At 36.9% G+C, this 24,856-nt stretch overlaps 1 protein-coding gene across 1 annotated transcript in view; it reads right to left on the bottom strand.

Annotated features, from left to right (window-relative positions):
• Positions 1–13,289, bottom strand: part of fbn3 (fibrillin 3) — a 78,319-nt gene extending 65,030 nt beyond the window's left edge. The window contains exons 1-2 of the mRNA XM_014998880.2: positions 12,607–13,289; positions 4,475–4,779 (exon numbers count right to left, since the gene is read on the bottom strand). Of these exons, the coding sequence (XP_014854366.2) occupies positions 4,475–4,653 (179 nt within the window). The 5' untranslated portion in view covers positions 4,654–4,779; positions 12,607–13,289. The remainder of the gene's footprint in view (positions 1–4,474; positions 4,780–12,606) is intronic.
• Between the last annotated feature and the right edge of the window lie 11,567 nt (positions 13,290–24,856).

The following is a 24,856-nucleotide window of genomic DNA, read 5'->3' as shown; positions in this document are numbered from 1 at the left end:
AATTTCTAAAACATAGAACGTCTGAATCAGAAAACAAATATAAGAAATATAAAAATAAGTTAACTAATATTATAAAAACATGTAAAAAGGACTATTATCATAAATTACTGGATAGGAATAAAAACAACATTAAGGAAACATGGAATATTTTAAATAGAGTTATTAGAAAATCTAACAATATCAGCTATCCAGACTATTTTATAGATAATGAACAGAATATTACTGATTTGAAAAGTGTCGTCAATAATTTCAATAGATTTTTTGTTAATATAGGACCTCAATTAGCAGAAAAAATACCGACTACAAAAACTGCAACTCAGCAATATCTAATTGAGAATAATCCCAGCTCCTTATATCTCAACCCTGTACTAGAAGAAGAAATCATAAACATTGTGAATAACTGTAAAAATAAGACTTCCACTGACTGTGATGATCTGGACATGAAAACTATTAAAATAGTAATTAAAGGAATCTCTAAACCACTAACTTATATTTGCAATTTATCATTTCAAACAGGATCATTTCCCAACAAAATGAAAATAGCTAAGGTCAAACCAATGTATAAAACTGGCAACAAACACCTCTTCACTAACTACAGGCCTGTCTCTCTTCTCCCACAATTTTCTAAAATCCTGGAAAAACTCTTTAAGAAAAGACTGGAACAATTCATAGAAAAACATTCGCTACTTATTAGCAGTCAATATGGATTCAGAGCAAACCGGTCAACATCGCTGGCCGTAACTGACTTAATAGAAGAAATAACCAACGCAACAGATAGTAAGAAACTGGCAGTAGGGATATTTATAGATCTAAAGAAAGCTTTTGATACAATAAATCATGAAATCTTACTTAAAAAATTAGAACGCTATGGAATTAGGGGAGTAGTTTCTGACTGGATGAGGAGTTATTTAAAGAGCCGGAAACAATTTGTGAAATTGGGAGATGTGGAATCTGATTGGCAGGAGACTGTCTGTGGAGTACCACAAGGATCAGTATTGGGACCAATTTTATTTAATCTTTATATAAATGATATCAGTAAAGTGTCCAATGTATTAAAATTTATCTTATTCGCTGATGACACAAATATTCTAGCCTCTGGCGACAATTTAGAGCATCTTCTCTCAACAGTCACTTCAGAGATTAGTAAGTTAAAGATATGGTTTGACCATAACAAATTATCCCTAAATTTGGACAAGACGAAAATCATGGTCTTTGGGAACTGTTATAAAAATACTGAAATCCAAGTTCAAATAGAGGACGTAACTCTACAAAGGGTTTTTGCTAATAAGTTCCTCGGTCTAATAATAGATGACAAAATCAGTTGGAAACCTCATATTAAACATTTACAGAGTAAACTCAGTAGAAGTATATCCATATTGGCTAGAGCTAGACATGTATTGAATGCTAAATCACTTCATATTCTATATAACTCTCTGATTTTACCATATCTATCATATTGCTGTGAAGTGTGGGGAGTTAATTACAAGAGCTCTTTACATCCGGTAACCGTCCTACAGAAACGAGCCATTAGAATCATCCATAATGTTGGTTATTATGAGCATACAAACCCGCTCTTCATAAAATCCAGAATTCTCAAATTTGACGAGCTTGTAGAATTTAAAATGGCTCAGTTTATGTTCAAAGTATCTAAAAAGTTGTTACCTGAGCACATACAGAGCACGTTTTCTGAAAGAGAAGGGGGGTATAACTTAAGGGGTCACTCAAACTTCAAGATCCGCAATTTTAGAACAACAAGAAAAAGCTTCTGTATTTCAATTAAAGGTGTAAAGTTATGGAACAAGTTACATGAAGATTTAAAACAAAGCAATAGTTTAACACAATTCAAAAGAAAGTACAAAGAGGTAATTTTCAATAGATACACATATGGGTGACAGAAAGCAATAAGGTGTGTATTGCAGATAACTTGGTGTAAGGGTTTAGAAAGACAAACCAGCATAAAATGGGAAAATGTATAGGTAAATATTAGTAACTGTTACTTCTGACTGCCACTTTGATTTTGATTTTTTTAATGACAGTAGGACTCTAAAGTTTCAAGTGTTTAGGGGGTAGGAGTTTATAAGTTCTCACTTCTTCCTACCCCATTTTGAGCATGATATGTTAACTGAAACAAAAAAATCTGTATTTTCTCTTCTTTCTTATGCACTTCTTGTTACTGTGCACTATTTTATTTTTATATTTGTATCATGTTCGAATAAAATTTCATTTCATTTCATTTCATTTCATTTATTTTTTCACATTTTGTAATGTAACACTGGTTTCAATGTACTTTGCTGGAATCTTGTGTGAACCAATAGCAGAAATAAGAGCTTAATTGTGACGTAGAAGAAAAAAAGACAGGGGTTTCAAAGTTGTTTACAAATAAAAATTGCTGTGGTGTGCATTCAGTCTCACTGAATTTATACTTTGAAGAACCATTTGTTATGACAATTGCAGCTGCAAGTGATTTTGCGGTTTGTCTCTACCAGCTTTGCACATCTAGAAACTGACATTTTTAAAAAAATTCTTCCCAATAAAAAAAGCCAAAGCCAGGCTCAGGGGGACTGAATTAAAAGCATCTAAAACAGCCATTTTTAAGGCTCCTCATAGATTCTCGATTAGATGTAGTCCTGGACTTCGGTTTGCACTTGCGACCAAATTGGTCCCTCTTTAGAGCTCTGCATAGTTTAACAGGTGAAACTTCTGTCAGGTGGTTATAAACAGAAAAAGAACTAAATAGAAAAGTTTATCCCTAAAACCTTCAAAAATATTTTTAGCTTTTGATTTATGTCTAAGTCCAGAAAGAAGACTTTACAGGTAACACTGACCGATGGTCTTTTTGGTTCATAAAATGAATTTGATGAGACATCTTAACTTCAGTGAACATACAAAAACTCCCCATGGAAATCTGCACAGTCAACAAAAAGTCAAACCTTTAAGTTTAGCTTAGTTCACCTTAAAGGGGCAGTATACAAAATGTACTATTTTGAGCTTTATGTCATGTTATAATGTTATTTTCTCACTGAAAACGTGCCTTGAATGTTGCTTTGATTGTTTCATGCATTATTCCATGAAACAATCCTGGAACGATTTAATTCTCAAATGAGATTAAATCAATTGAGAATGATTTATTCTCCCCCAGTGTAACCAATCACTGCCTTTTCAAAGAACTTCCTGCTTGGAGCTAAACCAGAAGGCTTTAGCTCCAAGCTTCCCCTTCAGAGCTCCCCTTCAACTTCAACTCCCCTTCTCAGCCCCTTCCGACTAGTGGCAGCAGCAATACACAAACACTTGGTGTAACTGAGCTGAGCTCATTAAACAAGCTACTTCTCAGTGAGATGCCAGTAAAACTGTTTTCAAACCATTAATAGGGGAATGTTGTCCTGATGACTTGCTGAAAGCGGGGTGTCGAAAAGAGTAGCGGCTTCTTAAAGAGACAGATTTTAATTTCTTTTAAGTCGTGTTTGATATATACATCATTTTTAGAGCACTCCTTAATTGTGTTATAAAATGGCTCTATGTGTCTGGTATATATAATATAATGTCTCTTTTTAGGATAAGAAGTCAGAACAAAAACATAACATTTTAAGAATTGTGTCGAAGATCCCATTGCCTTGCATTCATTCATACAGTTCCTGCTCTCTCCTACTTTCAGGGCGCTTTGTCACCTACAGCCGTGAAACAAATGCCCCTTTTCATATCCCTCACTAGTGATACAAATACCTCATTTCCTGTGGCTTGGCACTGGGGGAAGCCTGAGCTGGGACAGATGGGATACTGATTGGAATAACTGATGGGGACGCTGAAAACTGGCTCCAAAAAAACATCCTTTCTTTTCCAAAGAAATGTGAACTTTTTGCTGCTTTGATGTGTTTTCTGCCACCACTCCAATTAAGGCTGGTTTGCAAAGTAAAAGAGTTGGACGTGAAAAGAAACAGAGAGGTCGGAGGAGAACGCCGGTGGTGAGAGGTGATCCCGGTTTCTAGCAAGTATTTCCGACACATAAAATAATAAATATTTGAAATATGTATCCACATGCATCCCCAAGTCCGCCTTTCAAATCAATGTGAAACACCTGATCTTGTAATATTACCAAACCGCAGTGCAGAACAACCCAATACTTTTCATACACTCACAGGAATGTGGGGAATACTTTTCACTCAGCAGGGGGTGCTGCCTATATGAATCTCTTCTTTTCTCTCTTTTCCCATGAAAATGTTCATTTGCAGTGAATATATGTGGAGGTTTCAGTATGTAAAGCAGTCTGTTAAGGTTGTTTTTTTTTATGAGAAAATAGTCCAGAAGTAATCAGCAGAATACGAGAGCAGAATAGGAGTGTAAGACGAGGTCGGTTTGAGTCCAAGAAGAAAAACAGCCATAAAAAGTTCAGATATTCAAGAAGAAAATATATATATATCTCCTGCTAATTTAGTGCTCTACTGGAAATGTGAGATTTGAAAAAGGCAACAACTTTTACCCTTTCAAGGTGTCCTGCCCACGGCGCCGGACTCTCTGTGCTTCCCTCTGGTCCACGCTCCCAGTGAAGCGGCTAGCTTGGTAAGGTCCATTTCCGGTTTGAGCACAAGTCACCTGCATGGCGCTGAGACACACTGCGGCCCATCCCAGCAGCATCTGAGCCAGCTTCCCTGATCCCATTGGTCGGTCTGGCTATCCCCCCTGCTGGCGCTCCCCCGCTTTGCTAAGGCTCTCTCTCTGTACGATGTAGCTGCAGGAACCAAATCTACATCCAGACCGGGCCTGGCGTTGACTCCTGGGCAGGGGCTGGAAAGAAAGAGAAAAAATAATGAAACATGTCAGATGTTTTAAACTTACACGTTGTGGTCCAGGAGTTCAACTCTTGTTAAAGAAAAAACTTTCAAAGCGATCAGATTTGTCCCCACTGTCAAATAAACTCCCATACCATCTTTTTGAAGACAGGTTTATAGCAGTTAATAAGTGATCAGATATAATATTACCTATTTCTGGTGGCAAATTATCAGTAAAATGAGGCTTTGAGGACTAATTCTGGTAGTAAAGAGTCATAATACATCAAGTGTACAAATGTCTCAGTTGGTAAAAACTTAGGCTAAGCTTAACTATGTCAAAGGTAAAATTCCTGCTTTCTGATAACCTAATTATTTAAGCTTTTTTCAATTGACAAGCTAACACATACCTAAATGACAAGTAGCTTAAACATAACCCTCCTACCTAAAGCAAACACACATTGCTTTTTCTTCCTTTTTGTTTTCACCGTCATGATCCAGGAGTGTTTGGGTTTTGGTTTGTTTGGATTGGAAGTTTTCACTAAAGATCTTGCCATATTCTGATGAGTTTCATGTGCTCATTATTGTTCAAATGGTCTTGCCATATTAATTAATTCATTTGCTTTTTGTTTATGCTTGGGTTCTGTTTCTTGTATTTTATTTGTATTTTTTTTCTCTTAGATTACTTATCAAGCTCGTTCCTTTGGTTTGTGATCAATTAAGTCCCCACTCAGCCATTTCTGTGATAATTTTCCATCTTGCCTTGAACTGTTTGTCTTTTCTCCCAGCTGCAACCTAAAAGTGACCAGCCACCTGCATCTCGTCAACAATCAACTCCTCTGTTTCTGTTTTTTTAGATCATGAAGTCGACCAATTTATCCTATAATTTATCCATTCTTTTTATCAATGACACTGCAGCTTCCAGGAGTTTTAATAACCTGATCTTATGTTAGTTTTTTTTTTTTTTTTGATTGGTTTGAGTTATTTATTTGAAATGGGAAAGTCCAGATCAGCTGACCCACACCTAAAACAAGCATGTGTCAGATTTAGCTGGTTTCCATCTATAGTATCAAGTTGATGTGACATTTAAAAGGTAATATCGGAGTCAGCCAAACCACACAACAAGACAAAAACACACAAAAAAAAAACACTTTTATCTGCCCAATCATTGTCCCAAAGATTTAAAGCCTTATTCTCATTTCTCAGATGCAGCTGCCAGTGGATTTGCCAATCAATTCTGTTTCTGGCTTAATTTACTTCATACTGATGAAATATTGGTACATTTTATTTTAACTCTTACATTTAAGTGTTATTGTTGAGTGTTATCAGAATTAGTCTAGCTGATTGTTTTTTTAAGACGTTGCTTATAAAGTTTGTTTTACTGAAGTGACTGTATGGAGGTGAAAAGCAAGAAAGAAGGAAGTTGAAACATCACAGACTAAAATATTAACTACATGCTTTTATCAGAATGAAATGACCTCAAGCTGCCCAAATGTGAGCAGAAGTGCTCACATTTACCCAGTCATTAAATTAGGTTTTTGATTTTTCTTTTAAGGTCCATTAAAAAAAATCAAAGCAGGAGACATCCATTCAAAACAGATGTCTTGTTTACAAGAGGAAAAGCAGACATTGCTGGCCTTTAACTAAACAATATGGTGGTAAAGAAGCAGATGAAAAGCTTTGAAGAAAAGCTGGACCCGTATTCTCGTAGAATCTTAAGATTCTATGAAGTCATTTTAGGAAAATTCTTAGATTTTCTGGAATTCTACAATTTTTCTTATAATTTTACCTCAGTAAGACAAACTGTTCGCAAAGGATCTCAGGCCTCAAGACCACTCCTAAAATAACAAAATATTAGCAGTGAGGAGGACTTTTTCTGAACCTAATAATGTCTTAACCCTTGTGCGTGCGAGGACTGTGGCAAATGATACAAGTTTTACGTGTGTGGGTTCGCTTGGACCCATTTGTAAACACAAGGGTTAAGCAGAGAAGATGGCAGAGAGACAGACAGAAAAGAGATGCTCTCCATAAAATGTGGCAGCTCTGCCAACAGCAGGCACTGCATGTTGATGATGTGTGGCATTTAATTCAATTTTGCATAGTTTCATCATCATGACACATTTTCTTAATGCTGTCTACAATGTATGAACAGTTACTTTCTGCCAACTGATTACTGGGGTGTATTTGTTTGTGTGTGTGTGTGTGTGTGTGTGTGTGTGTGCGTGCGTGCGTGCGTGCGTGCGTGCGTGCGTGCGCGCGTGTGCGTGCGTGTGTGTGTGTGTGACTTATTTTGCTTTGTGTATCAACCCAGAAAAACTAGATCTAAGAGTGATGTCCAAGAGAGTCTAAATACTCGTCCTAGGCCAGAAAACCTGGGTGATTCCTGAAAACGTGTTCCCTGCTGATTCTATCGTTTCTTCCAATGCATCCATTATGCATTGTTATGCATGGGTGTCGCAACAGTGTTTAGATGTTTACAGAAATCCCTGTTGATATTTCACACCTTGTCACCATTTGAGTTAACCTGTGGTAGGGCTCACCCTGCTTATCAGTGGTGACGGGAACGTGATGGTGAGAAAATGTTTTATTTAAAATGTCCTCATGTAAAGCTGAGACTATCTAGTGCAAGCATAAATCACACTGTATTTCTGACAGTGTCCGTTAATTGGTGGGATAATTAACGAACCTTTAATTATCCCACCAATTCCCCTCCTCACCATCTGTGTCGCCATTTCCCCCTCCGTCTCTACCATAAGCGCTTACAGTGCTTATGGTAGAGACGTCAGAGTTGGCAGTTTCCCGTCAGGTTTGTATTTCTTATTACAACATTTATATAAAAAGTAACATGTTCAACCCTCAAGCTTTTGTTTGCAAAAGCTTTACAAAGCTTGTGCAAACACAAGTTTTATAAATGAGGCCCCAGGACATATGGAACAATGTTCTTTAGACAAAAAAAAAGTCTAAAAGTGAATTATTTGAACACCAGAGGTAATGCTTGGCATAACCTGAAGAAAAAAAAATGACTATAAAGTTTGATGGTTTGGGGATGCTTTACTTCATCACGACCTGACCGGCTTACCATTGTACAATCCACTATGAATTTGAGTGCTTGAGAAAAATAAGAAACATCTGTTATATAAATTTTTTAAAAGAGCAGATCTTGACCCTGAAGCATGTCATTGACCCAACACATACCAGTAAATCCACTACAGACTGGCTGAAACTAAGAAGGGCCAAGTCAAAGGTCAAATCTTGATCTCATTGTGATGTTGTGGAGTGACTTGAACTGAGATGACCATGGCTGAAACCCCTCAAATATCTCACAGCTGAAAGTGAGGAGTTTGGCAAGTCCGTCTCAGGTTAATCCTGAGACTGGTAGCTGACTATATGAAGCATCTCATTGATCTTATATTAGCCAAAGTGATCAGCACCAGCTAGGAGACATCAATTTTATTATATCTTGGTTACTGAGTAAAGCAATGTTCACTTTTAAATCCCTTTCTTTTCCAGAGATAAGTAAAATGTAATATAAGAGCTGGATACATGAACATTTCTTAATAAATAAATGAGTGTCCACATATTTTTGCATGAGTGTATTTTCACTGATCATTAATCAACACTTCAGAGGCTAATAAAAATCAGAGTTTTATTTACTTAGACACCAGTCAAGAACTTACTGAAATCCAGGTTATTTTATAAGCTTACATGACCTTTTTGTTGGTTTCCGTGTCTATTTCCAGTGGCCTGAATGAGTGAATGGCGTCTCATCCAGGCTAGACATCAATGATTAAAATAATAATAGGATTATACAATTTTAGTCTAAGGGAGCACACTGGAAGAGGAAAGGGGCGAAATGGCAACATAGAGTATAAATTGAGAAATTGTTTCTCCGATGGGAGAACAAAACCAGTCCAATCAAAGGTTTTGAGCTGAATTCAGGGAGAATATATAGTCTACATATGTCAACTTGTCCTATTTTCTAGGATTAAATAAAAATAACTACTGGCCAAAGGCCAAGTAGTCATGAAACAGATGTTCTTGGATGTCTTGCTGAGAAAGAGCCATTCGTGTTCTCCCAAATAACAAGCATGTTTTTGAACTGTGGGGAAAAACCAGCAAACCAGAAGAAAAGCCACAATTGTAACAGAAGAATCTGTCAATTCTAACCAAAAACAAAAAAAATCCTGGGGAACTGATATTTGAGCTCGAAGTATTCTTGCTATGAAACTAGAGGGCTAACCGCGACACCACCATGTTGATCCTCAGTTTTTATTGTTTTTCAAATGTTAACACAAATAGCCGAGCTTAATATATATATATAGCGCAAGAGAGCAGAACGGTAACCAACAGTAAAAAAGTAAAATAACTTTGTGGTGTGTTCCAGTTTGCTTTTCCCCTGAAATCAATACAATTTTTTTGTTTTTCTTTGTCTTAATCTGTTTCAATAAAACAGCTTTAGGCTGCAAAAAGACAAAAAGTCATTTGGTTAGAAAAACATATTAGGCAGTGAAAAACTCAGGCAAGAAAACATTACTACTGCCTTCCGATCATTGATGAAATCACGGTTTTAAAATCTGTAACAGTCTGAAGATAATGAAGAGTCCCTTATTCTAACCATATTAAGAGTATAAATGGATTTAAACTAGAATGTAGACTGAAACAAATCTTCATTTATGGTCAGATAGAAATGATTGGGAGCAGGGGAATGTCTTAATAAGTATCACATTCTAGCAGTAAACCACTGGAGTCACTTCCTTCAGTCAAACCAGTTTATAATTCTCTACATCAGTTCTTCACCAGCTGCCATCATCCTTAATTTAAAACTACATCATATTATTACGGATAATTTTTTTCTCAGAATTACGATTCAAGAGGTGCATAAAAGCTTTCTAAAAATGGAAAACTTCAACATAAGTTTCACTTAGGATTCTTAAATTGCATAATGACGGGTCCAGAGCTTGTATTTAGGAAAGTCTCCTCAAGTCCGCAGAGTGTTGGATCTCTTTTCTATCTGGAATAATACATCGTTAGTCAATTGAGAAACGTCGGACTGCAAAGACATGATTCCAACCTCCGTTAAACTACATGCATTTTGCTTGTTTCTATTTTTACATTTTATGGGCTGCCATAAAATTTGTCCTTGCTAAATAGTCGATTCTGAGCACAGTTCAGCGTGCCCCATCTATTAAAGGACATTAGCCAAGTTGCTAAATCTGTCCAACAGACTTTTCTCTCTTAAATTTTATTTTTACTGTTAAAAATTTGGGCCCCTAGTATCTTTAAAAAAAAAAAGTTTATTCAAGTCATGCTATTCCCATTACCTCCTCAAAATTTTGGAATAACCAGTCTATTAAGTTATATATATTTAAAGGTTTACTAACTGAAAATGATGGAAAGCGGGGAGCTAAATGCAGAGCCAGAGATATTAAGTGGGGCGAAGATGACGGGGAATTTGTGGTAAAGTCAACAACTAAGATTATTTTTCTGTCCACCGACATTTGTTTAGGATGATCGTTTGCCTTAAAGTAACGCAACCACCTGAGTTTTTGTAGAAAACATTTTTACAAAGCCACTAAATGGTTAAATTGATTCTGTTGTATAATATTGTAATTGGATTAATATGAATTTATTTGGATGAATCGAACTGGAATCTGGTGAACTGGATGCATCTGAATGGAATATGAACCATATTGGATTGTACATGGACTTGAGCTGCTTCAGGTAAATATATATTAGTTGTCATCAGGCACTATATAAATAAAACCAACTTCATTTATCTTAATTCATTTCTAACCAACAACAATAAAAAAGTATATTTGAGAACCCAATGTACTGAGTTACAATTAGAGTTTATGTGCTGCACAAAGCCTGAGTTTCTGGACGTATTTCTAGTCTATGTAATAAACCAACACAGAAGAAAACAATGGAGTGGAGTGAAAATGCAGGACTGGGTTTTAACCTTTTTTGCTTACATTTGTATTCAGGTCCCCTCAGTCAAGACCTTGAAGGACCACATTTTGCTGTAATAACATCTGAGCATTTTCTTTGAGCTTTGAAAATCTACATACTATTTTTTTTTTTCAAATTAGCTCAAGTTCATTCAGACTGGCTTGAGATCAAATGCTTCAAAGTCTGGCTACAGATTCACATTTGGATTTAGGTCTAAGCTTTGACTGGGCCACTCTAATGTATTCAGATGTTTTACTCTAAACTACTCCCTGACGCTCTGGCTGTAGGTTTAGAGAGTCATCGTCATGTTGGAAAGTGAACCTCTGCTGCAGTCAAATATTTTTCAGACTTTATTCCAGTATTAGAATTAGTTTATCATGCCATCAATTAAACCCAAATTCTCTTTTCCAGCTAAATAAAAGCATCCCCACATCATGATGCCACCACCGCCATGTTCATTGTGTTGTTTGTTCAGATTGTTCGTTTTCTGCCGCAAACAATGTTTTCCCGGGTGTCAAAAAGAGCCATTTCGTTCTCATCTGGCTCAGATCTTTATTGACTATAAAAGCAATCTTTAGTCTGTTCCATTATTTTTTATCCAAAGCGTCACAAACTGAAAACAGTTGAAATCAGGAAAGCAAATTGTTGGACTGGACCCAAACAAGCCTTTTATTTGTCCACTAAAGCCTGTAAACGTATTGTTTTACAACCCTAACTAAACTGCATTATGTATTAAATTTTAACATCTTAAAATGAAAGACATTATGGGTCCAGCTGCACTGGAAGCCCTGAAGATTTTTTTTTTTCTTCTTTCCTGCCTCAACATTCAACTGCAGTTTTAGCAGCACAATGTGGGCCCCTGATGATATACAACCTCAGCACATCCAAACTCCATCCCCCCCCAATCAGGAGCCTATACCACATATGTGGCTGGACTAAAGCACAGCGCCCAGATTTGCACGGCATTTTATAGGAAAGCATGCAAAATTAGAAGTGACCTTAATTATAATTCAGATTTCTGCAGTAATTCAAAAATACTTAATAAATGTAAGTCGAAATCAAAACTTCGAGGTGGTCTGTGCTGCCTCTCCTAATGCTTCCTCTACAAGTGAAAGTTATCTCTAAATCCCCTCAAATCTGAGACTAATGCTTCAGCTTGCAGTCAGGACGTTATACGGAGGCGGGATCAGCGCCGAACAAAAGAAATGCATGATCAATGACCCGATTGAGGAGAACTACTGTCAAATTAAGGCAGGGAGAGGACCCGTCCTTAATGAGCATTGTTGCAGCAAAGCTATTTTCTCTGTGCATCTCCCAACATTTAATGTTGGATCAGTGGTTCGGCTGTATGAGATGCAGACAACCTCAAACAAAAAATCAGGGAGAGATAAACGAATCATCTGCTACATACACAAAAAAAACATATATGTATATATATATTTGAGTCAGAAAAAGTTTCTGCCGCAGAAAGCTGACAGGAAATGATACAAAATAATCTGAGAATGCCAGCCGAACTCCATGAATTAAGAAAAGCTCAACATCCTCTCCAACTCAATAAAACACAAGATATTCCCACACAGAAGAAAATGTCTGAAAAAAAAAATCCTTGAAAGATAGCCATGAAATTAAAAGCAAAAATTAGATAAATATTTAAGCAGCTGAACTGTGAACGCGTTTTCTACGTATTTTTATAGCAAGCAATAAAAAGTATAACTCGCGGGCGTCAAACATTAAACTTTCCGCAGCTTCTGCGCATCCTAATCTGGTTCTTTGGTCCTAATCTTGAAAGCAGTCGCGCGTGAGCGGATAATCGCCACAAAACAACGGGGTTCCTGAAACAAAGGTGAAACAAAGCCCTTTCACATTCAAATGGTAAGATTAATAAACAAACCAATACCTTGCAACAGTTCGGAGTGCCTCAGCGTCGAGGAGCCCGGCAATTTGAGACGGGATATGAGCCCCAGAGTGGAATATTGAACTGTGGGGCTTGTGAGGGGAAAAGGCAAAAAAAAAAAAGTGAAGGAATTGCCGGGTTTCTGCGAGGGGAGGGGACACAGAGCGAGACAGAGGCAGAGGAAGGGGGTAGTAAAGGACTGCAGGACAAACCCACATTCCTCAAGACTCCTGGAGTTGTTATAACAAGGGGCCAAGCAGCGAAGCCCACTGTGGCTGACATGGCTTCACTATCATCAAGCTGGAGGGAAGGGGAAAAAAAACCTCACCTTTAGGCGAAACGAGTGATGAGATAACAGTGTGGTAATGTAAATAACCTTCAGGTCATATCAATTACCACTAAAGCATGGAAATTAAGACTCAATTTTAGAGCACGGTTGATTTTGTTCAGTTGGTAGGAGTGTAAATCTTAATTGCACAGTTAAATGTGCTTTCTCTTGTTCTCTGTTTACTGCCTGGACCCTACAGTGATTGGTGCGACTGACACGTCCTTGTGCTTTTACAGCTGATAGGAAGCTAACATTGAGAAAGTGGCCATCTGGGTGGCATATGAGAGAAGACAGCTGGGCACATCTCAGGTCCTGCTGCAGGTCTAGAAGAGTGGAAAGCTCCAGATTAAAAATGACCTCACCTCTCATTGCTGGCTGTCCTCCCTTCCAGAACAGGGGCTGAATACTGTAGAATAGCTAGAACAAGCTGGAACTTTGCAATATGTCAGAAAGCTAACCTTGAACTCACTATCATGATAGTGAAACATGGCATAACGTGAGCAGCAATATGGAGATGGTCAGAAGAAAGGTGAAATGCTAAAGAGACTTACTTTCCAGCAGAACCATGTTCCAAACATACAACCAGAGCTCCATTAGACTGGTTTGGATCGTAATAATTTTGCATAGTTGTGTGTGTGAACGGCTTTCACACGAATCTAATTGACAACCTTTGGAGACATTTGTTACTTACAAGCACTCTCTGTCCAGTCCGAGTGCACTGTTTTGTACAACAATTTAAGTATCCATGTTTTTAAATGACTCAGTTTATTTTTACTCTGCGTATTTTCGTGAATGATTGAAATAATCATAAAAATGTGCAGATTGAATGTATGTTTAAACTATGTAGGTGGTGGTTCTGATCCCATATTGGGCCAGAATAAAATAATGTAACAGATTACGACCTGTAATTAAATTAAAATAACTATGAAAACTCTTGTTGGTGGATGTCACATAATCACATGTGTTAGTAGACCATCTCATTGACCTAAATTGTGAACACTAATTCTTTGGATTATTGTGCTGATTTTAAAGCAAAAAATATGATTTAGCATATTTTTTTGTTTGTTTCTTTACATTAAATCAGAATAAACTTTGATTGTTTAAGATCCATAAGGATTACCAAAATTATACATATTTTCTAAATGTTACAAAAATGAGAGGATTCGTCTAGTTTTTAATTTGTGTTATTTTCTTCAGGATCAGAAATTGGATTTCCTCAGTATATGACAGAGTTGCCTTTTGAACTCTTTGACCTGGATCAGCCGTTTTCAGTTTCCATCCACAGTCTTCTCACAATAGTTTGCTGGAGTTATGGCCCATTCCTTCTGATAAAACTGGTGTAACTTTGACTTGTTTGTGCACTGCGTTACTCACACACACCTTCCTGCTCTACCTACAAATTCTCCAGAGATCAGGCCTTTGTAATATAATCCATTAGCTTTGTTATCCCGAAGTCACTTTGTAACTAATTTGGTGGTAAACTTTAAGGTAATGTCCTAACTTGTCTAAACTTTAACTTTCTGGCACATCATGAGATGCTGCTTCAGTATGTTCACTTCATGCTCTTTCCTTATATTTTTATCTAGTTTGGAAAATGTGTCAGCACAAAACGTGACACTTTCATCGCCATGCTTCAGTTTGGATGGTGTTCTCATTTTCCTCCAGATCACAGTAATTACATCCAAACAATTTAACCTGAGTCTACAAAATTTAAGTCTTTTTAATTTAACTCCCTTACCAGCATCAGCAGCTTATCTTCTACTTTTGTTTTGTAGTCGATTCAAGCATTTCAAAACATGTTTTTCATCATTTGTCATTTCTTTCTTGAACTGAGATGGATGGACATTGCTATGCTGCTCATACTTTTGCATAAGTATTTATTTTGTCATGTTGGTCTGATTTAACATCACAGTGAGACGTAAAATGTGTGAAAAAATGGTTTAGACTGAAGGTAATGTTTTTTTCTCAGTTTAGCTGTCAATACTGGTATAGGTAAAAGTCCCACTAAGGCTCATGGGAAAGTTTATTTCCCCCTTTTACCCATTTTTGCCCCCTGTCCACACAAACAAATATTTTCAGGACCCAATTTCTTCTTATTATTTATTTATTTATTTTTTATAAACCGGTTCTAGAGTGAAAATTTCGACCTTATGTATTCACATAGAAAAGCAAAAGCGACTCTTTTGTAAAAACAACTACATTTTTATCCCAACTTCTAACCTGACCTAAAAAAGTTGAACCCATCAAACACAACAGCAACAGAAGTGGATTACATGTTTGTCTTCCTATTTAGGCATGAAATGCAGAACAAGCTCAACATATAAAGCTCCACTTGTGCTTTAAATTTATTTGCCATTCTTGTTTTGTTTTTTTTGTCATCTTTACCTGTAACCCAGTGTTGAGGCTTTTTGTGCCCCATACTCCATGATTAGTGCCATATTAGCGGAAGTGAAAATGACATATTTGGTCTGTTCTGATTCCGTTCAGAAAATGTCCCAGGGGTTTTTGAGAACAACAACCCATAAAAACTTTGCAGCGGGAAAGTCCTTGGAAATGATAAAATGACTTGGTCAGTCTGAGCATTAAGTTGTAGTTTTTTCCTGGATTACTAATCTACTGTCTGTTCCAAGTCCCTGCAGCAATTTGCCACCTAAGCAGAGACGACAGGGTAGAAAAAAGTTGGTGTGAGTGTTTCCTGTGAGTTTGCTTTCTGTTCTCTTAAAGCTACAACATAAATCACTTTGAGTGTGGTCTTTTGGAAAGCTTGGCGTCTCTTTTGCCAACATGGTCATTGCTTGAGGCTGTGTTGCCTTCCTTTGCTATCCTTCCAGTCTCTTTTTTTTGATATCTTGCATTTGCTTGAAGGATGCTCTTGTCTTTGTTGAGTCTGCATGTCTTCCTTTTCTGTGTTTGTACTTACTGTTTGTGTGGGTGTGTTTGTCATTTTTTTTGCTGGTTGTATTTCTTTGGGTGGTTGTCTTCTCTATGCTTTTTGTTCACTTACATCATTTCATTGTTATGTCTCTGAGCAGTCCTTCTGCAAATCTTCACTGGGGATTAGTCTTAGTTTGCTTTTGCTTTAAGGTTTGTTGTAGTATTTTTTCATGATGTTTGGTTTCAATTTTTATGTGCTTTATGGTTAGATAGCACTTCACGGAAAAATAAAACTATGCAATATGACTCCCTCTTTACAGAAAGGAATATAAGTTAAAAATAAAATTATTTTTACTGTGTAAGAAGCAAACAGTGGTCTGATGCAGAATTTTTCACTGGGTCTGTTTTCCCTTTTGTTCTGCCATGCGTGACAAGCTTCACTGAGCCCTAAAGGAACCTGTAAACAAACGCTGGTGTTCAGGACAAGGAGACCATGTTTGTCACCACAATCTCCTTGGAGGAGGACGATCTGAGTCATTATACGAGGGTACGTCTCCTGCCTTTTCACACGGGGACTATCAGACAGGGTAATAAATACCTTTTTTTAACACCATCAGGCATTAGGTAGATCAGAAGGAAGCTGCATGGATATCCCTAATTTCATTTCCCATGACGTGTCCTAATAAGCTTTTAAGAGAATGAGAAGTTCTGTTGTTAAATCTGTACTTTGTTTTCATGAAATGATGGAAATTGCAACCATGTGTGTGATGCTTTTGTTTTTGATCTTTGATCTGAATGTATCAAAATCAATCCATTATTCAGTTTCCCTGAGATGAAGTTACCTTAATTTCTGCCTTGATTCTCACAAGATATTCCTTGATGGAAAAAGCTTTAGGCTATTTTTTGGAAACATGATTCAAATGATTTTAGAAATTTGGGTTTTGTTTTGCTGATTTGTGCCTTGAAATGATTTGAGCACCACCACACTCTGACAACATTTACCATTCTCACCTCATCCTATTTCAGAATTTGTTGCAGCGGGGATCATACAGTCTGCTCTGGAGCCGTGACACGAAGCAAAGTCATGCAGAATGATTTGTGGTGAGCTGCATAAGTTCTTGTGGAGTCTCACAGTGATATCATGATAAACTAGCATGAATAACAAGAAAGAAGTAGATCCCATTTAATCCAAAGCCCTGTAGGATTGTGTGTGTGTGTGTGTGTGTGTGTGTGTGTGTGTGTGTGTGTGTGTGTGTGTGTGTGTATATGTCTTTTTTTCTCCTCCATATCCCTCCAAGCAGTTCCTCCCTCCTACCTCTAAACAGAACCACATTTCGCCATGCATTCATCGAGCTTTAGAGGCAGAGGTGCTTTCACTGACGCTCGATGATTGCCTGGCAAAGCTCACATTTTGCCTGGCAGTCATCTGGACTGTATTTTACTTTCAGAGCTTAGGCAAAAAGTACTTTTACTAGCCTTTTCTTCACATTTTTCTCGTTGCATTCTGTCTCTCACTTATTTCCTGTTCATACATTTGTAAACACATACAGTATGTGTCTGGAGCCTAAGATCATGTTATTTTTTTTTTTAAGTGAAGAATTTTATAGAAAAGATGTAATGACAATGGGTTCAAGCACGCACTTTAAAAACCAGACGCTGTCATGTTTACTATCAGTCTCTCATTCTATTAATGAAAAACAGTCCTATTGAGACTCGTAGTCAACATCATTGTGATTTCATGGGCTTATGATGACAAGATGGAGATTTTTGTTTTACACCGCCTAAATGACATTACAGTTTCTCTTTGTCTTGTCCAAGAGGAGCATAGATGTGGGGGTCTCGTTCAGATGGTGTGAAAAACTTCACAGCAGAACAGAAACCAGATGAGGTTTGGATTGTCCTCACATGAGCACACACTCACAGTGCCAGACAGAAGTTTGCATACTCTCATCCTCAAATGCATTTTATTTTGGATTTTTTTTTAACAAATTTTCCTCTATTGCAAGAATTACACAACTTACAAGTTCAATTATCTTTTGATTATTAATTGGGTGCGCAAATAACCCAATAATTGTGTTGTTTTCTTTGATTTATTTTTTCTCATTCAAACAATATATACATATACATAGATCCCCACTAATGTTTTGTCAACTGTTACCTGGTGAGTAGTAGCATCACCACATGCTTTTTGTATCCATTAACAACTTCCTGGCTTAATTCTGGCTGGTATTAATTCTGGTATTTATGGGAGGTTGCAGACCTCCTTAGGCATAACTGTCTGTTCTAATGATTTATTAATCAGTGCAGTAATACACACAGTGGGAACTGTCTTGGCACGGCCACAGGAGCAAATATATACACTCTTCCTCATTTCTGTTTATGGGGAAACAAAGAATCAGCAAAGACTAAGGAAATCGAACGGTGCTTCTGGATTGACTGCTTTGCCATCGTGAGCCAACAGCATGTGAAGTAGCATTATGCTTGCTATTTCAGCTTTCCAAGCTGCATTTTCTTTTGAATACTTTAGAAATGCTCTATGATAAAAAATTTCCTCAGTAAAAGTTTGTGATCATCAATATCAAAAGCCACACTAAACTCAAGAAATGTCACTCTAATCAGTAGTTTTCTGTCAATTTGTCTTAACCAATCATCAGTAAGAGCTGTCAATGCTCAGTATCACTTTTTATACCTGTTGAACATCACAGTAAATGCACTTTAGGTCAAAGCACAGCTCCTATTAAGAACTTTCTTAAAATCAGTAAGATACTTCTGGGTCTGCTTTTGCAGGCTATTTTACTCCATCAGAAGTTCAATCAAATTTTTTTTTCACCCACCAATGGAACAACTTTTAATTTTAATTTTTTTACAAATCTGGATAAGCACATTCATCAAAACAAAGATATCATCTAATTTCACGAGGTTTATCAATATTAATTGTTCAAAGCAACTTTTCTATTTCATTTTCTGTTATACTTCATGACATTATCATCAACCCAGAGGGATCTCCTTCCCTCTTTCATCCTTCTTCATTCTTCAAAACCATAAGACATTTTTACTCATTCTTCCCGACTAAAGATTCATTTCAGCATTTGTCCTTAGTTCCATTGACAAATTAAGAGGGACCAGTCTTTTTGTTAGATATTGAGCATTTAATGGGTGAAATTAATGTATGATTTGTCTCAAAATAGAAAAGGAGAGATTTTGAGTCTATTCTTTGCAAATGCTCCAGCTAACCTCCCAGCAAAGAGAGATTCACTGGTCATGTAAAGCTGCCCACAAGGATAAATCGGTGCATATCTAGGTTTTGACTCAGATGAGATTTAAATAACTAGTCAGTACCTTTCTATTTGGGTACATTCACAAAAACGCCACATAACTTAAGAGCCAAATGTTATTGTTCCCCAAAGTATGACCCAATAAAGATTTGCTTGGGCCACGAGTTTGACTCGTCTACATAATATATAGGTTGACATAAATGTAATAAATATGTCTGGTTTTATGAGCTGTTTAAAATTTGCAGTAACTTTTAACATGCCTTGGTCTCCGCCTGAAACGAACCATTATATGCAGACATTTGTAAGTCATTTATCTTTATTGCTCATTGCTTATTTGCTTTTGTAGAAATCACAGATACATGTAATCTTGAGTCACAAGAACAAAAGTGTCATTCCAGCCTAATCATCAGCATTTGTCAAAAAATTGTTAAATGTGCAAAATGTTGTTTTCCATCTTGGTGTAATGCAAAGAATTCGTGCCCTGGCACAAATTTTCATTAATAATTCATTTTGCAGTGGCGTTTAAGAAACATAAATCTGAATATTGCTGGCATAAAAATTGTTTGAGATGATACTAAACGGTTACATTATACCTGCAAAGGAAAGTTCATAAAATTAAAACAATACTGGAACAACAATTTCTTTAACTTGTGGGGGAATCTAATACTTGTAGGTAAAAAGTATATTTCACAGTATCAAACACTGAATTAGCAGAAGCACAGAGCAATTTTCAGCATCAGCAGAGACCAGTAGATCATTATGAAGCTTTAAAACTGTTTCTGCAGAATTCAGCTTCTGAAAAACAGACCAGAATAATTATGTAAGTGAGCTAATAAAGATTTAACCGTCATTAAACTTTTTCATATTATTGTGCACACAACAAAAAGTTAGTTCTTGAAGAAAAACATAAAGACATTTGTCTTTGACATTAAAAAAGAAGAATGCCCTCTTTTTTTTATTTTTTACTTTAGTTTTTTTACAGTTTCCTCTACAACCAAAAAGTGATTACTGGTTTATGATGCATGATGTGGTTTGCTTTTACGAACCTCCTAATACAGCTTGTAAATATGGATATGTGACAAGAAGGGTCACCGACTTTATTTTTGAGAAACCATTCAGTGTCAATTATTCTGTTTCAGGTTTCACAAATTGAAACCATATAAAGAATTTGTAATTAAGCTTCAAAAGTCTATCCAGATTTCACCCGTCCATTTATTTTGATATTTTTCATTTTTCTATATTTTTTAATCTTTCCAGGTGACAAAAAGCATCAGAAATGCACTTTTTGTGTTTTGGCAAATAGAGCAATGAAGGGCAAACCCAATATTCATTGGTCTGACAAGTGAAGACTAATGACAGAGGTACCTGGTCATATCAAAAAAACGTTTCCAGAATCTTCCTGTGAAAGGCAGACAAACAAATGCATAATTTTTGAGAGACTGAAATCTAAGCTATCATCTGAGATTATGATATCTTAGAATTGAAATGATTGGTACACTGGCTGTTACAACCTACAGTTTCTAGAAACACCAGGCAGGACTTTGCATTTGTTCAGTAAGAGAAAAACAAGTGGTGCTTCAGTCAGTAAAAAAAAAACAAAAAAAAAAACAGATTGTTTTTGAAGTTCTCTTCCACTTCGTCAAGTAAGACAATAATAACATGTGGAACTTTGGAGGGATTCTATAAATTCAAGGAGTTTGGTTTTGTGACTCATTAAGTTTTATGGTTCCAATTGTGAAAGATGAGTTTCCTATCAGCTGCTTTGGCTCATGTTGTGTTTTAAAGAGTCTAGCCTCATTGAAGCAACGCCTGCGTATAGATAATTGGGTTGTGGTAAGAAGGAGCTCAGTGTTTTCAGGTTGATTTAAGAATGTCAAAAAATGTCATCATTCCCTGACGGTTTGTGGTGTGGGTCAGTTCGGTCAGGGTGGAGTGTGTCTGACTTTGGATGATCTTATCTGGGAATTCTGTGGGCCAGTGATGATTTTAACTGCACAGATGGAAGCATGTTGTCAGCTCCGCATACCCAGACACAGAAAAGAAAAAATAAATAAATAAATAAAAAAACACTTGTAACCTGACAAACTGATTAGATAGAATAGATAGGCACACCCTGCGCTAATTCCTTGATTACAAGCCGGTTATTTGTTGCCTCACCTTTCCTCGAGCTGTGTTTTTTTTCTTTCTTCTCTTTAAAGCAGGCCCTGTGCAGCTGTGCTAACCCAATGATGCAGCGGGAGAGGAATGTAGGTCCAACAAGGGCAGAAACAAAGGATGTCAGTGTTCACGGGGGTATGAGAAGATGTGATCTCACGAAGCATGCGTACATCGGTGTGTTTGCAAGGTTAAGCTGCAGAGGATGATGATGAGGAGCGAAGATTTGCTTCACATGTCCACAGCTTCCTTTGTTTTTTTCCTTTTGGAAACCAAGTGATGAAGAAGGCAGACATACACGTGATGTTGGTCCCCAGTGATGCAGCCATCTGCAACTCTGCACAGCCTGCTTGGAAATGGTTAAATGACCGTTAAAACATACAGTGAAGAGTGGTGTGGATTGAGTTTGATTTGTGGTTCGCTCTTGAAAGAGCTTGGTTTCAGTGGGCCGTGGCGTTGGATTTTTGGATATGCTTGTGAAATCCCATATCCCTTGTAACAGCAAAGACAAAGGTTACTCCCCCTCAAACACACACACACACAAAAGAAAGAAATGACAAGAAAAGGACAACAAATGTAAATGTGGAGCGATTCCACGTGAAAAGGAAAGAATCCTCAGGCTGCTTTCGAACAGTGTAAGGGGCTAATGGCTTTCAGATGTGTGCAAAGTCTTTTGTATTTTCAAAGGAGCATAAAACATTCCTTCTGAGAGGAATCCAAACAACGGCTGGAATTCATAGGCTGAAAACTCTCAACAGCAGCTCAGACTAATGATTAACTCATGCTAGCTGATGCACCAAGAGTTATGCGTTTTGTCTTCACACTAGTGGCTGTTCCGTTTTCCCAAAAATCGCGTTCAAAGTGTCTGCGCGCCATAAAGCTCAGTAACGCTCCTGTTTTCTCTTGCAGCAGCGGGTGCGAGGGGCTGGGCGGGGGCTGTGCTCTCAATGTTTCCTGTTCAAACCTTGGGGGAGCTGGGACTTGGACGAGGTGAGGTCATTTCTTGTTCCAACTGTAAAGTTGACTGCAATGGAGGAGGTGTAGCGGCAGAGGGTGGAGAGCAGCAGCTTTTCTTCACATTCTTAGCTAAATTTCCCATACGGCTGCTCCATCCTGCACCATGGGTCCGCCGGGGAAGAATTTACAGTATAAACCACAAAGATGAGATATTCTTAAAATATCTGAAATGTCGTAGTTATTAGTCTAAAAATTCTGGCATTTTAGAAAACACAGTTGCTCCTTTCCAGCCTGAGATTCTCCGTCTTCTCACTATATGTGAAGCAACGACAAATGTAATATGTAAAATATATCAAACATCAAATGTAAATGTCACTGTTTCTATGTTTTTTATAGGCTATGGCAAACGCAGGAGTCAAAGATTGTGTAGAAAGTTAAAAACGACCTAAAGGGGAAACATCCAATGGCTCTTTTTGAGACATCGGATATGATATAAATTTTATATAAAGACATGAAATGCAGTTATCTTGGTCCCATTCTTTTCTTTCTACATGCATAATCCTTCTTGGCCATGTACAAAAAAAAATTTGCTACACCGGTGATTCAGAGTTACATGTAAAAATTACAGCTAAGATTTTACTGCTATCATTTTCATCCATTCATCTTGAACCTGTTCAACATTCTGGTAAAGATAAAGCTAGGGAAGAAACACATTCATTCTCTAGTATTGATAAGAACATTCTTAGCTCTTTCCCTACCAACATTGGAACTGTTGTCTGATTTTCAACTTATTTGTTGGCAGTGTTATCTAAATTCAAGCTTTTTGGTCTCCATATCATGTTATAATATTGTTCCCTCATTATGAACATATCTGGAGTGTAGTTTTGACTTTTTCAGTCACATTTGAGAAATCTTTTAATCTCCTGTAGCAACCATTCAGGGGTGCCTTAACGCTTTCTCTCAGAAAGAGCCACATCTTTAAACACCAATTTAAAGATGTTAAATTGCAAAGTAAGGTTTATTTTAAGTCATATTAGATATGTACGGCGCTTTTATTACAACTGAAGGTAACATGGTGTCTTGACTTTGCTTTAAAATGGCTCTATGTGTGTGGAAAACACATAATACCACCGCTTTAAGACCTGATCAGACACCTAAGATCTCTTTTCTCTGTCCTAGATGTACTGAGTGGATACTTCCCCACCTATGCAAAAGACATTTTGAGCCTACAGACGTCAAAACGTTCCCTGCTCATACAATCAAAGATTATTAGTTCAAATTGTTTCAGCTAAAGTTGACTTAACAAACTGCTTAATCATAAACGTAGTCTCTTATCTTGTTTTTTAAGATTTCAAAATAGCAAGGGTGGAGGCTTGGTTACTTTTTGAGAATGCTTGAACTTTTTTTTTTTTACCTCCATTGTATAAGTTTGCAAGTTATTGCACAATAAATGTGTTATGGAGTTGTTATTCACCCTTTTCTGATCTTTAATCGGATTAAAATTTGCAGTGAGAATACTTAAAATATGCAAATAAAATATTCAATTCTGCTTCACGAAGACTGACCGAGCCCTCTGTTAACTTTTCTCTTAATTTGCGTCATTTGAACCATAAGCTTTCGAATTTTTGCCTCATTTACTTCCTCAAATAATCCTTTTCAACGTCTTCCTGAAAAAGCTGATGACAGAACACAGTTTGAGCTTCTGCAGTTAGTGGCAATATTTTCTCTGTGTAACAGCCTGGAGTGGGGATAACATTAGCAAGAAAGGGGGGTTTATGTGAGAAAAAGTGAGTCATGGTGTTGCTGTCAAAATGATTTTTGTCATGAGGCCTTATTGCACTGGAGTGTGTTACTTGAAGGTGCCAATAGAAGCTCTGGAGAACTGAACTGGTCTATGGTTCTTTTCAAAAAATGTAGATGAAGCTTGGTTTCATTATGTTTTTCTTTCAAACAATCAGACTTCATTATTTTGAGGTCACCTGGAGCTACTTGTTATGTTTTTTTTATCTTAGCAACATGGAAACTAAGTAATTCTTTTGAAATTCCACATTTCTTTAAATAAGTATTTATTGCCTTTGCACTTTTCCAGATTTTGGTGTTTTACAAGAGGACTAACCTAAAATAATGCACAGTAATGACACAAGGTGTGACACCTTGCCATCCACACAGCATGATGCTATCACCATGTAAAAAGAAAAACAACTCAAGAGTTATGAATACTTTAAAAAATCGACCACTCATGAAAAATGATCTTGGAAGTTCTTTGCTGTTTGAGTTATGCCAAACTATTACCAGTTTTGTTAATTGGAAAAATACTTAACAAAACCTAAATATGCTGAATTAAAATGAACAATCAAGATTTAATAATGTCATAATTTGTACTAAATTTAAAATCTACAAAACACATACATTTACAAATACATTCCTAAAATAATGACCTAAGTCTTTTTTTAGCCCTAAAACATATTTTTTGAAAAAAAGAAGAGGAGGGGATTTTTTTTTGTTGTTGTTTTTGTTTTTGCTAAACTCACTTTTGCCAGAAAATCACTGGCCATTATTTTAGGAAGGGGTTCAAACAAATTAATGTGCTTATGAGAGGATTTCTGCAGACAGATTCTCTGTTTCAGTTTCAGCGTTTGATCGCCGTCTGCACAACGTGCAGTGA

The sequence above is a fragment of the Poecilia mexicana genome, unplaced genomic scaffold (assembly GCF_051168715.1).
Source record: "Poecilia mexicana isolate PSO_F unplaced genomic scaffold, ASM5116871v1 scaffold_4, whole genome shotgun sequence".
Classification (NCBI taxonomy): domain Eukaryota; kingdom Metazoa; phylum Chordata; class Actinopteri; order Cyprinodontiformes; family Poeciliidae; genus Poecilia; species Poecilia mexicana.
Note: the sequence above shows the minus strand (reverse complement) of the source record. Positions and strands in the feature narration are given on the sequence as shown.